Raw genomic sequence first — 13200 nt, forward strand, 5'->3', positions numbered from 1 at the left:
GAAGGCAGATACTGAGCTCGGATAAACTCTAAGCACTGCACAGTGATTCATTCATTCATTATCTGTAACCGCTTATCGGGTCACGGTGGGTCCAGAGCCTACCTGGAATCATTGGGTGCAATACAGACATAAACACACATTCACTCACACCTACGGACACTGTTGATTCGCCAATCCACCTACGAACGTGTGTTTTTGGACTGTGGGAGGAAACCGGAGCACCCGGAGGAAACCCCGCAGACACAGAGAGAACACACCACACTCCTCAAAGACAGTCACCCGGAGGAAACCCACGCAGACACAGGGAGAACACACCACACTCCTCACAGATAGTCACCCGGAGGAAACCCACACAGACACAGGGAGAACACACCACACTCCTCACAGATAGTCACCCAGAGGAAACCCACGCAAACACAGGGAGAACACACCACACAGACAGTCACCCGGAGGAAACCCACGCAGACACAGGGAGAACACACCACACTCCTCACAAATAGTCACCCGGAGGAAACCCACACAGACACAGGGAGAACACACGACACTCCTCACAGACAGTCACCGGGAGGAAACCCACACAGACACAGGGAGAACACACCAAACTCCTCACAGACAATCACCCAGAGCGGGAATCGAACCCACAACCTCCAGGTCCCTGGAGCTGTGAGACTGTGACACTACCTGCTGCACCATCGTGCCGCCCCACTGCACAGGGATGTAGGATTATATTAGGATTAATATTATATTTGTTGATTTTTGTAAGAACCATGCTATGTTTCAATTAACGTGTTTCCTTCTTGCTGCTTCTTTCATTATTTGTAACTTAGCCCTAACTTGCAGTTGTCATCAGTCAGTCACTCAGTCAGTCAGCCCCTGACACACTGTGATTCCTGAAGGCTGCCTGACTGGGAGATCAAGCCAAACCTCTGAAGGCACCTATATATTCATTTTAGCTTTTTCCTGTATTGTTATTGTTGACATTGGCACCTCTGGATCCCGTCACCATCATTGTATAGAAATCTGAGGTTTCCCTACAGTACTCCATTATACAATAAACCACACGGATTAATGGAATTCTCCTTTAATGCATTTGCACGCTTATATTCACTTTTCCATGACGCGGCGGCAAAGCAAGGCTCCGTTCCACAGACATGCATACGCAGCTGCCCTCCTGTGGAGAATTCAGACTGTGTATTAAATGTTAAGTGGACATTCACGGTCCTTATGTCATGCTTGAGTAATTCTCTCCCAACTCTTAGTGGCTTGTCCCAGCTGTTGTGTCTATACAGTCTAACCCCACGTTAATAAAAACCTAATTGAAAAGGCTTGAAAGCACAGTAGATCCAGTTACTCACACTGCTGCACGCCACTGATGCACAAAGCCTTGTGCTATGGCCGTATCACTCTTAACAATTCAGAACTATATTGTGCCCGGGGCAGTATACCGTGCATGTGTGTGTGTATGAGAGAGAAAAAGAAACAGCTGACCAAAGACAAAAGTCACATTCATGACACTGCTCCCTGCAGATTTCAAATTATGTTCGACAACCATGTGTAGTGTGTTTTATGGAGACGTCGTGGTCTGAGGAGTCTTTAAAGTGGGACTGCATTGATTTTTCAAGGCTCAGTGGTTAAGATGGTTTGCTTTTTAGAGAAACGTCCAGAAATGATAGAAACCAGACAACCAAAGCCTGATGTGTGAGATGTTGAGATAAGGTCTTGACCTAAATTGTATTTCTGTCCTATTCACGGTGTAGAGGTTCAGGCAACTCATCAACAACTACTGCATTTGTACTGTAACAAATACATTTTTTCTCTGTTTCTCTAATGCATCGTTTCATGCATCATCCGACCATGACTTTGGCTGAAAATGATATATGTTGAATATATGCAGATATGTTGAAACCATTGGTGTCTATTCACTAGCAAACATTCAGTTGAGTCTAAGTGGAGTACAGTAATAATGTAAAAAAGTGCGGTGTAAAGGAAGTTTATTTGTTTCTTGCACCTTTAAAGGTTTCAAGATGACTGCTTTTCTCACTGCCCCACATAGGAATGGGTCCTCTGACATGCCTCTAGCCCTAATATTTGATGGCCGACCTAGTTCTAACAATGTGCTTATATTTTACCCCTATCCTTTCCACAACAATAATAATGAATGGACATATTTTACTATTGGTTTTCTACTAGGTCATCGTTCAGTCTAGGTTTCAGAGTCATGTTAAAAATGTGCTAACCATCATTTTCCTAGCTGCCTCAACCTTTGTCTATGCGGCACAGTCTATGTGACTCCAATACAAAAGCTTGAGTCTGTGGCTATTGAACTATAACTGCATGAAATAGTGGGGTACACTTGGATGATCCAACAATTATCTAATTTCCAATTGATCTAAGATCCTCACTCATTTACAGGTGTGCACGATTCCACTCATCCAAACAAACAACAGATCCCCCTCATCATACTTGTCCTTTTCCAGATTTTTTGAGGCTTCCTGCTCTATTTCTGTGCGATCAGAGAGACCCACAATAAAACACACACACACACAAAAGCAGCAAAAATGCCTGTTAAAAAGGCAAGTGCAACCAGGCAGCTCCTCACAGTTGCATTGCTCAGCAGAATAACACCGCTGTTTAAATGTTCCACTTGGGTGTTCTTTAACTATCGATCGGAGGTTTAGTCTGCCAATAGCACTGATGTTATAGTCCCCTATGGGCTCTAATGCCATCTATGAGATTGCTGATTTCACTACATGAGACGGAGAATGTGCCAGTCCACGCTAATGTTGGGGCAGGCTCTTGCCATTCAGTGCTGTTTCTCTGACAGGCCCAGGGACGTACTTCACACTCGTCTGCGTTTTCTGCAGATGCACTAATCGTGACTCCAGAATTACACAGAGACTGGTTATTTAAACACTGGTCATTCAGCACAATAAATGGCACACAAATATTTATTCATTGAGTAAAGTGGATGAGCCTTTTGAGAGTGAGCCAGCTGCACTCTAGGCCATTATTCATCGATTTTGTAAAAAAAACCATTGTACTCTGTTAACCCAAGGGCCAACTTTTTGTATATCTGTGTTAAAACCGTGAAAAGATTTCCTTGAGTTCATGCATTATTCACCATTTTCAAAAACATATGTTGAATTAGATGATGATAAATGCTAAATGGTAACAGAGTTGGAATAGGCAAAAGTCTGTGTGTAATTTAAAGATGTTTAAATAAAACTGAATGTAAGAACAAAAATATTATCCATCCATTCATTTATTCATTATCTGTAACCGCTTATCCAGTTCAGGGTCACGGTGGATCCAGAGCCTACCTGGAAGCAAGGCGGGAATACACCCGAGAGGGGGCGCCCTTTCCTTCACAGGGCAACACACTCACACTTACAGACACTTTTGGAGTCACCAATTCACCTACCAACGTGTGTTTTTGGACTGTGGGAGGAAACCGGAGCACCCAGAGGAAACCCACGCAGACACAGGGAGAACACACCAACTCCTCACAGACAGTCACCAGGAGCGGGACTCGAACTCACAACCTCCTGGAGCTGTGTGACTGCAACACTACCTGCCTTGCCACCGTGCCGCTCTAACAAAAATGAGTATAATTTTAACAGACACATTTAAATATTTAATATTTATTACAATTACTTGCTTTTATCACAATTTAATTCTTATAATTCTTACATTTTTTTAAACACTAAAGTATTAAAGAGGACACCAATTGTGGGGAAACTCTATTTTATGGTTTGTTTACATTCAGTTGCTCCATGATATTTAAGGTGGAATTGTATGTTTGAGGGATAAAAGAAACAACTGTTGTTTGTACGTGGCTGATGTTGAACTAGTCTGTAAGTTTTTATTCACTGTTTGAAATACAACCAAAACTCATTTGTAACTTGAGTTGTTTAGTATTGTAGCACTTTCAGTAATGACTGGTTAAGCACAATACTGAAACAATAAAAGTCCTAGAATCCTAACTGCAGACACTAAGTGTCTGTAAGTGCTTATCCAGTTCAGGGTCGCGTTGGGTCCAGAGCCTACCCGGAATCAATGGGTGCAAGGCAGTAATACACCCTGGAAGGGGCGCCAGTCCTTCACAGGGCAACACACACACACACACAGATAATTTTGAGTCGCCAATCCACCAACCAACGTGTGTTTTTGGACCATGGGAAGAAACCGGAGCACCCGGAGGAAACCCACGCAGACACGGGGAGAACACACCACACTCCTCACAGACAGTCACCCGGAGGAAACCCACGCAGTCACAGGGAGAACACACCACACTCCTCACAGACAGTCACCCGGAGGAAACCCACGCAGACACGGGGAGAACACACCACACTCCTCACAGACAGTCACCCGGAGGAAACCCATGCAGTCACAGGGAGAACACACCACACTCCTCACAGACAGTCACCCGGAGGAAACCCACACAGACACAGGGAGAACACACCACACTCCTCACAGACAGTCACCCGGAGGAAACCCACACAGACACAGGGAGAACACACCACACTCCTCACAGACAGTCACCCGGAGGAAGCCCACGCAGACACAGGGACTCGAACCCACAACCTCCAGGACCCTGCCAAATATCATTAATACAGCCTACTGGTGCCATTCCAGGTTCATCTGTGTTAACCTCTAAGCAGATCTGACCAAAACACAGACATCAAGCAAGACATAATCGGGTGGACATAGCCTATTTGTAAATACATGTATATACTGTTTTACAGTGTTTACAGTGAATCTTAAATCAAACAATGCAAGTAAATCTTCCATTTGATTGCACTCCCAGCAGGGAACATTTCCCAAACGTTAGTGAAGGTTCCCTAAAATTTCAAAACAACTGTTTAATCTACTTTTCAAATAACGTTTATATATCACTTATCATTTGAAATAATGTTCCTAATTGCTAAGGCATGTTTTAAGGATGTTGTCGGGGCCGGAGATTGTTATGTTAGAACATCTGTTAAATGGTTTATAGCTGTGGATGAATCCTGACAGAGAGCTTTTACTAAAAACTAAATATTTCTAGACTGAGTTTAGCCAACGACAGCTCTTTTTTTCTTTGAGTTTAGAAATATATTTTTTATGTATTTTATTAGTGAAGGATACTTGTTTTAAAAAAGAATTTGTATGTAACAGAGGGGATTGTGTTTATCTGAATTTGTTGTTAGTGGTTTCTGTAGTTGTCTGATATGTTTATTCATTGTGCACTTACCAATAGCCTAGAGCCTGCATGCTTAGTAAAATACTCTGGTTTTGAACTGTGCGCAGCGTCTCTGGGTGAATTTGTACCCGCAGAAGTGGGTAAGTGCGCGCCGTGTTGCTTTGGACACATTCTCTCTCTCTCTCTCTCTCTCTCTCTCTCTCTCTCTCTCTATCACTCACCGACTACCTTTAATTAATGGCTAATAGACCTAACAAGTCCTGTATGGAGTAGTTCTCAGTATAACCACAGGAACACTGTTCTTCACCGTGTAAAAGCCACAGTTTAATGTGCCTGTGAAGGGTCTGTGGGCTGTGAACCCTGGGGTGAGTCGTGTTCGGGGTTTGCTGGGCCGTTGTCTGTGTTGACAGTTTGACTGCGCAGAGAGGAGCGCGGGTCCGAATCCAAGTGACTCGACTCGACTCGGGCCCGTTGTGTAAACTTCCTGCGCCAGACACGCGGGGCAGAGTCATTGCCTCTCCGGTGACAACTGGATGGCTTTTTTTTACACCTTCTTTCTAAATAAGGAAACGGGCTGTTAGACATATGACCGGAGTCCCGATTTGGACGCTGCTCTGCCAGAAAGCCCCGTCGCATCGCCCCGCTCTCTCAAAAAGCGTCCCAGCGCACGTTCACACATAGAGTCCCGGACAAATCTACTGTGCTCTCTCTCTCTCTGTATCTCTATACCCCCCCTCCCCTCTCTCTCTATCACTCTCTCCACTGTATCTCTATAACCCCTCTCTCTCTCTCTCTCTCTCTCTCCGTGCCCCCCTCCCCCTCTCCTCCTCTTTTACTTTCTGCTACGGGCCGCTGCTGAAGTCAGAGTGATGTCATATAAGGATGCGGGCGCCCCGCGCGCCGAGGCAGCTCTCCGGTGAAGAGGGGGGCGAAAGACCACTCTGAACCAAGGCCGGCGTTCGCCTCATGCTGCACACAACATGCTCATCCCCGCTCTCAGCGCCAGCAGCACCAGCACCACCACAACCACCGCCAAGAACAACGACAGCATCAGCATCAGAAACAACGATCGCAGCAGCAGCAGCATCTGCACCAGTGACAGCACCTGCAACAGCAACAACAGCAGCAGCACGAGTTCAGCCGCGCTCACTCCCACTCCGGGCTCCTGTTTCATGCTCCCGAGTCCGCTGTGCCTCGCTAAAATAAGCGCGTGCCGCCATGCCGCAGAGAGGGAAACAAGGAGAGCGGTATTTTTAGGGCCATTTATCGCGACCACGTGCCCGCGAGGCAGAGCGAACGGCCGCTGCGCGAAGGTCGCCCGTCAGCATGGCCCGCGAGGCCGCTGCGCGCTGGCCGCACACCGCGCCGCTGCTGCTGCTGCTGCTCGGCGCGCTCGCCGGGCTCTCGGCGGCGGCGGCGGCGGCGGCGACGGGCGACATTAACGGCCCTTCGCTGGAGCGGCGTTGGGAGAGCCTCTTCTCCCGCTCCGCGCTCGCCATCTCTGGAGAGAGAGCCGAGCTCAACTGGGAGAGCGACTACTTGCTGGGCATCAAGAGAGTGCGCAGGCTCTACTGCAACATAGGCATCGGCTTTCACCTGCAGGTCCTTCCGGACGGGCGGATAAACGGTGCACATAATGAGAACCAGTACAGTGAGTCCAACACACAAGAAAACAAACCGACGACCGTGGCGGGGGGGGGGGGGGGCACATTTAGTCTATGACCATTAAGGGGGGGGGGGGGGTAACCTCACGAGCCCAGGATAAAGATATGTAAACATTAAACTAAACAAAGTAAACACACAGTACTTTAGACAGGAAAATTATGTGGATATTTATTTCAAAAGTGAATGCAGAAAGATTGCATTGTAACATGTCACTCAGATTCTGCCAGATCTGCATGCTGCTATTAATATTAAATAAAAATATACCACGTTATCTGGGCATTTACTGATATTGGGTTATTGCAAATGATGTGGAATAACTGTATAAATCAACACCGGTCATATGACCGGTGTGGGAGAGCATATCAAACAAAAATATGCTGTCAATAATCTAAACTATGTACTTCTCGCGAACCCTCTAAAATTATCTCGCGTAATTTCAAGAAGTGAAGGGGAACATGCCCCCCCCCTCCTCCCGGCCGTTGCCCCCTCATTTTGCGCCAGTGAAAATGACACACTGCGTGTCCTGCCCCTGTGTCATTCTCTATGCGTATTATTCTTTACGTTTTATCGCGTGTGTTTTGGGTCGAGTCGCTCGTTGCAAGCAAACGCGAACCTATTAGAAAAGCCCCCAGCTCGCGATGTGTCCGTTAGCGCTAAATATCTGTCCTGGCTAAAGCATGACATGAATGCTTGGACGGAAATAGAACTTATTTTTACACCGACCCCTTCTGCGTCCCAAAAGAGGTTGCACCGCTTGCGAGTGCACTTTGAGAGAGATGTTCGTTTGTGATGTGAAGGGTTTTTTTTTTCTTTTTTTAAGGGGGGTGGGGGGTGGGGGGCAAATATATATTATTGTTATTTGGAGGGGTGAACAAAGCCGTTCATCCCCAATCGCCAAGCTTACGAGGTTCCACCCACCGCTGCATGCCTTTGTTTCCTCTGTCACATTGAGCCAGTGTCGGAGCAGGCTGATGTCTGTATAACACCGTGTTCTGTTTGATCAGGTCTCATAGAGATCTCCACAGTGGAGCGAGGGGTGGTTAGTCTGTACGGCGTCAAAAGCGAGCTCTTTGTCGCAATGAACAGCAGGGGAAGGCTGTACGGAACGGTAGGTTCAGCGCAAACTCTGCTCCCATTCCAACCTGCATCTTTACCAGTCAAACCACTGCACTCTAAACACGTGCCTCACTGAAACTATGGTTGTAGTCATTGTGTAGACCTCACAGCACCTTGAATGGAAAACACAGCAGTGGTGTGCCTTGCATAATTTTTGTTTATAAATGGGGGGCTGCAGGTTGCAGTGGTGTGATTGCACGCATATGTTGATAGTGTGCATTGAGGAGCCCCCATGCATGGATGCTGACCAACGTGTATGGGCTGTTTTATGACGTGTCACCACTCATTAGCATATGCTAATGCCGTATTAGCGTAAGGACCCTACTGCTTCATGACCATCACTGTCTTCTGTCCTGATAGCGCTTAGGTGTACGTTGGTATGCATGAAGTTTAAACAACCTTTGTGGCAGTGGTTCTCAGTCCCAAGCATTGGTCTGTTTTGTGTTGTTTGTGCTGTAACTCCTTTCATGAAAAGTTTGGTATTTACCTGGATCTGAGAAAGCACTGAATGTGCACTGTATAGGGGCCTCCGGGATCAGAACTGGAACACACTGCACTGCATGGTTGGCTCTCTACTAGTTGCGCAATTAAATGCTGGTCCATGCCACTGTGAGTCTCAAATGCCAAGTCAGTAGCTAGGAGCTGTAGGTGTTGTAAACAGATTTAATGGTGAACAGATTTACTGTGTTAATGGTTTTGAACATCATTCATGACCAGTTTTGAAATGAATAGAACAAGAATGGGTCAGCGTTGTCTAATCGAGTCTGAGGTGTCAGTCCAAAAGAGAGTCCTGATAGTGACAAATGCCTAAAAGTAAAAGCTGTAGCTCCTTAGAGAAAGACAAGACTCTCTGTCAGGTTCTGCTGCTGCAAGAAACACAAAATCAGCAGCCTAGCAACATTCAAAGCAGCTGTAGTTGAGCAGTGTGAAACCTGTATCCTGCTTCTTAATGTTTTTCTATACTGAGTGTTTTGGGACCTCAGTAATTTACTTGATGCCAGGTTTACAGACAGGAGAAAGACGAAACACAAGAGAAAGAATGAATCCATTTTACTTTGGATGTTATGTCTGTTTATATATGAGCTCCCCCCTACAGAGGTGACACTACAGAGCTGAAGACAGCACAAAAAAATAGGTTGGTCAGGTCTGATTACTAGAAATATTTGCTTCACATCCAAATTTAAATCCTTACTCCTGTGTGCCCTTAGCAACATCATTTGAGGAATAAGTTATTCAGCTTTAGAGGCGTACGACCTTGTGAATCAATGGCAAACCAGGACTGTTCAAGGCATAAATGTTGGGATAGTCTCAGGCCAATTCCTGCTAATGCCCTTATGTAGGATATTAGTTGTATGTGCTATGGATATGTAAATGTTTAGCTGTTAGCCATGTTTAGACGTAAGAAGCTTGTCATAGGCCTTCCATGTTTATAGCGAATCCTTAAGTAGGAAGTCAAGGCATCGTGATATTTCTGTTATTTCCAGAAGACCTGCAGTTTTGTCATCTGTTTCCACACATTATTAATCACTGGTTACAAAGACTGGTTGAGCACCTAATGTACTTGGTCAGTTCCCGTTCTAAAACATGGACATTTTCTTGGCTGTATCTACTTAGACACCACAAGGAGAAAAATAAGGAAGTTAAATGAAGGGTAGATGCACACATTAATGCTAGTGATGAATGCATCTGCATTAACTTTGCATGTTATTTGCACTTAGAGCATGACTGTCCTTCATCTGTATTGTGTACCATGTGTCAGTGTTTCTGATCTCATTTTGTCTCTTTCTTTCCAGCGTACCTTTAAATCTGAGTGCAAGTTCAAGGAGACCTTGCTGCCAAATAACTATAATGCCTATGAGTCTTCCGTTTACAAGGGATTCTACATTGCTCTCAGCAAACACGGCAGAGTGAAGAGAGGCAACAAGGCCAGCACCTCCATGACGGTCACTCACTTTCTCCCCCGAATATGAGCAAGACTGGCAGTAGCTCTCTCTCATTTTGCACATGTGGATGTTCTCTCAAAGGGGAGATTTGAAAACGTAAAAAATATGTACCCACAAAAACTAAAGAGACCGAAAGAATACCACAATAATAATATTTATTCTGTCTTTATATATGTATATTTGGGTAGCTAAACCTTTTTTTTTTTTTTTTGTTAAATCATTTTTGCTGCTTCTTCTTTTTATATTATCGCTTCTGGATTTGGAGGCATTGCCAGTCTCCTCACCTTACTTGGGTGCTTAATGGGACAGAGGATAAACACTGGAATGGATGGCAGATGTCCTCTTCAGCTTTATACAGTGAAGTGATATTTTTTATTACCTCAGAGCCCCCTGTATGAGTAAAAGGGATGCACAGAGTTATGCAGAGAATGCGTGTTGATCCTTATTTATTTTTTTTTTGGTCTCAGCCAACGCAAGCTTGACGATTTCTATTTTGTTTTCATTAGTTTCTGTACTTTTTTTTGTTTTGTTTATTGTCTCTAGTTTTTCTCGCCATGGAAACATGAGAGCACTTAAAGCAACACCGATCCCTTTTTGCTGCATGATGAGCTGAGGTGCCTTGGCATTCCTCCACACCGCCCCTTTAACATGCATTCTCCGAACGCCGTGGGGAGTCAGAAATAGGGCTGATATGTTAGCCAGGGCCCTGGAGGGACTCTCCCACTAGGACCGCACAAGGGTGGTGGGGGTGGGGTTGCTGGCTGACGGCTGGGGTATATCAACTTGATTTTACTTTTCTTGGAGGATATTCGGGCTGGTCATGCTCTTGGCCCAAGGAGACTCACAAATGATAAGGGTAAAGCCAAAGCCAAGTCTGTTGACTCTGCAGTTTACTGTCTTCTCTTGGCATCTTTGAAGTAGGTTAAAAAAATATGGTGAAATCTTTTCGGACGGAGCTCGCCCAAGAATTGCTTTAAGCCTGGTGTACCTTCTACTTGTGCCCTCTAGTTTCAGATGTTTTTGCAACTTAAGAGACATTTTTTTAAAGAAAAAAATATTTATGTACAGGGAAAATTACGCAATGGCATACTAAATATATTTCTGTCAAAGATTTGAGACACTGCTGGTAAATTATGATAATGCTTGTTTCTGGTATGGCTGAAGAGATGGAGCACTTGACATATTTAAATAAGCTTTTTGCATAGTATGTATGTGGGAGTCTACTAAACCAATGAAAATGCTGTACATAATGACAGCTTGCTGAAAAAAATACTGAGAGCAAAGAGCGTCACTATTTGTTGATAATCACAAAACTAAAATGCATTTCAGATTGCACAGAGGCCATCAATGTTGGTTTCTGCTATTTGGGGTGGGGTTGGGGGTGTGCAGGACATATTTATTTATTCATGTTTGCAGGGAGTGTGTGTGTGTGTGTGAGATGGGGAGCGGTCTGTGGCAGAGCTCCCCAGGGAAGCAGGAGTGAGTGAGAGATGGGCAGTGTTTTTGCTTTAAGGCTAAGCCTCTCTGCTGCAGCAGCACTGCAGTGGCACATAGAACTGTCTAGAGGCCACCGCTACCGCTGCTGCTGGCAAATACAATTACAGGGTTTGCCGGCGTGGCGTTCAAATAGAAAGATGATTGCGGATTCTTCTTAGTACCCGGTACACGGGCCTTTGTCTGTTTGAAGCCTGAGGCCACCACTTTCCCCACCCAAATTTAGTGAAGGATTTGCCTTTAAGGGGAACACTATTTTAAACTAGAGAAAGACTTATGGGGCACTACGGCCAGATAGTTTGTTCATTCTGCTCCAAGCATGCAGCTCCTGCCCGGAGGGGGGTGGGACACAGTGGCTTCCCAAATACCTGAGCAGAGGCTTGACTGCCTGCATCAGCCTCCTGCTCTGTTATTCCTGTAAAATGTCGCAGCAAACAAAGACCTTGAGATTCCTGCAGTAACCCGGGGGTGTCCGGTCCAACCATTTTTAGTTCATGGTCAGAGCTGCAGACCCTGATTCCACTCACAGGTTGGTCTAAGTCCTAGCGCGGTTCAAAGTTTATCATCCTTTTTTCTCCAATTATAAATACAGATTCATCTGCACAGGTTTGTGGGGCAAAGGTCTGAGATGTTTGAGTCAAATTTCAAGTCATTAGTGTTTGTATCATCATGTGTTGTTGGAGTGTAAGTCCGAGTTAATGGGTTGCACGTGCGAATCAACTCGTGAGTCATTAATGGAGACTTTTTGTTCAGTCTTATTTGCTGCAGGCCTTCCTTCCTTCCTTCCTTCCTTCATTCATTCATTCATTCATCGGAGAGTCGCGGTGGGTCCAGAGCCTTCCCTTATATCATCGGATTCAAGGCAGGAACTCACCCTGGACAGGGCGCAAGTCCATCCCATGGCATCACACACTCACAAACTCACTGCTGCAGGCCTTAACTTGTATGAACACGACTGCTACTAAAAACCTGTCGAGTTTTTATTACCTGTTTTAAAACATTCAGTTTTGAAAGACTGAGCTGAAGTGTCTCAAACAAATGCAATATTTAAAGGAATGTGGGAACTTATAGCAGTCTGTAGTTTGTATAGCAGTTTGTATGCTAACTAGTTAGATAGTGTAGTAGCCATTCCAACTAAATGAATTTCTAAAACGTAGTTACTGCACTAGCTAACATATTTGATACCTACTTGTTATCTAAAATATGGACTGACATTTTTACATCTTTCCTTTTAACATCCTATTATTTCAGCATGTACTCTTTCAGTTCTCTCCCTATTTGACTCAGTTCTTCGTTGCTGATTATGGATAGTAAGGCGGTGTTACGGTTGTGTAAGGGCTGTTATTTTTCAGGTGCAGGAGGTGCACCCTTGCTGCCTCTCAACCCCAAACCCTTCATTATCTTTTGCTGCAGTTGACTGCATTCCAGGCATTTGACGCTCCTTGCTTAAATTAGTTTGAGAAACGTTTTGCGCTACGGCAGGCTGCAACGTTCAGAGGAACAGAATGAGACTCTGCAGGCCTGAGGCAATTCATTAGGAGAATTACTGCTTTCTGTTTTTTCTCTAAAAACATAGTTTAGCCTCTGATAAACATGGCCAAAGGACAGCTGACAAGTGGCCAGCTCATCATCCTTAATTGTTAAGATGTTCTATTTGATCAGTAATTAAAGAGGCATTCCAGCCTAAGGTTGCTTGTCATATGTAATGTATAATGTAGCACACGATTGTGTCCTTCTGCTTCATAGGTTTGAGGAATTCACAATGTCTCCAGTACAACCACTGGGAATCCCTGGCTACTA

The 13200-nt window shown here is 45.0% G+C and overlaps 1 protein-coding gene across 1 annotated transcript; it reads left to right on the forward strand.

Annotated features, from left to right (window-relative positions):
- The first annotated feature begins 6508 nt into the window (after positions 1–6508).
- Positions 6509–10015, forward strand: fgf6b (fibroblast growth factor 6b). The gene is made up of 3 exons (XM_066669665.1): positions 6509–6833; positions 7852–7955; positions 9757–10015. Exons 1-3 carry the CDS (start codon positions 6509–6511, stop codon positions 9931–9933), a joined length of 606 nt encoding a protein of 201 aa, XP_066525762.1. The 3' UTR covers positions 9934–10015.
- The last annotated feature ends 3185 nt before the right edge of the window (positions 10016–13200 follow it).

This window comes from Hoplias malabaricus, chromosome 4 (assembly GCF_029633855.1).
Source record: "Hoplias malabaricus isolate fHopMal1 chromosome 4, fHopMal1.hap1, whole genome shotgun sequence".
NCBI classification, from domain to species: domain Eukaryota; kingdom Metazoa; phylum Chordata; class Actinopteri; order Characiformes; family Erythrinidae; genus Hoplias; species Hoplias malabaricus.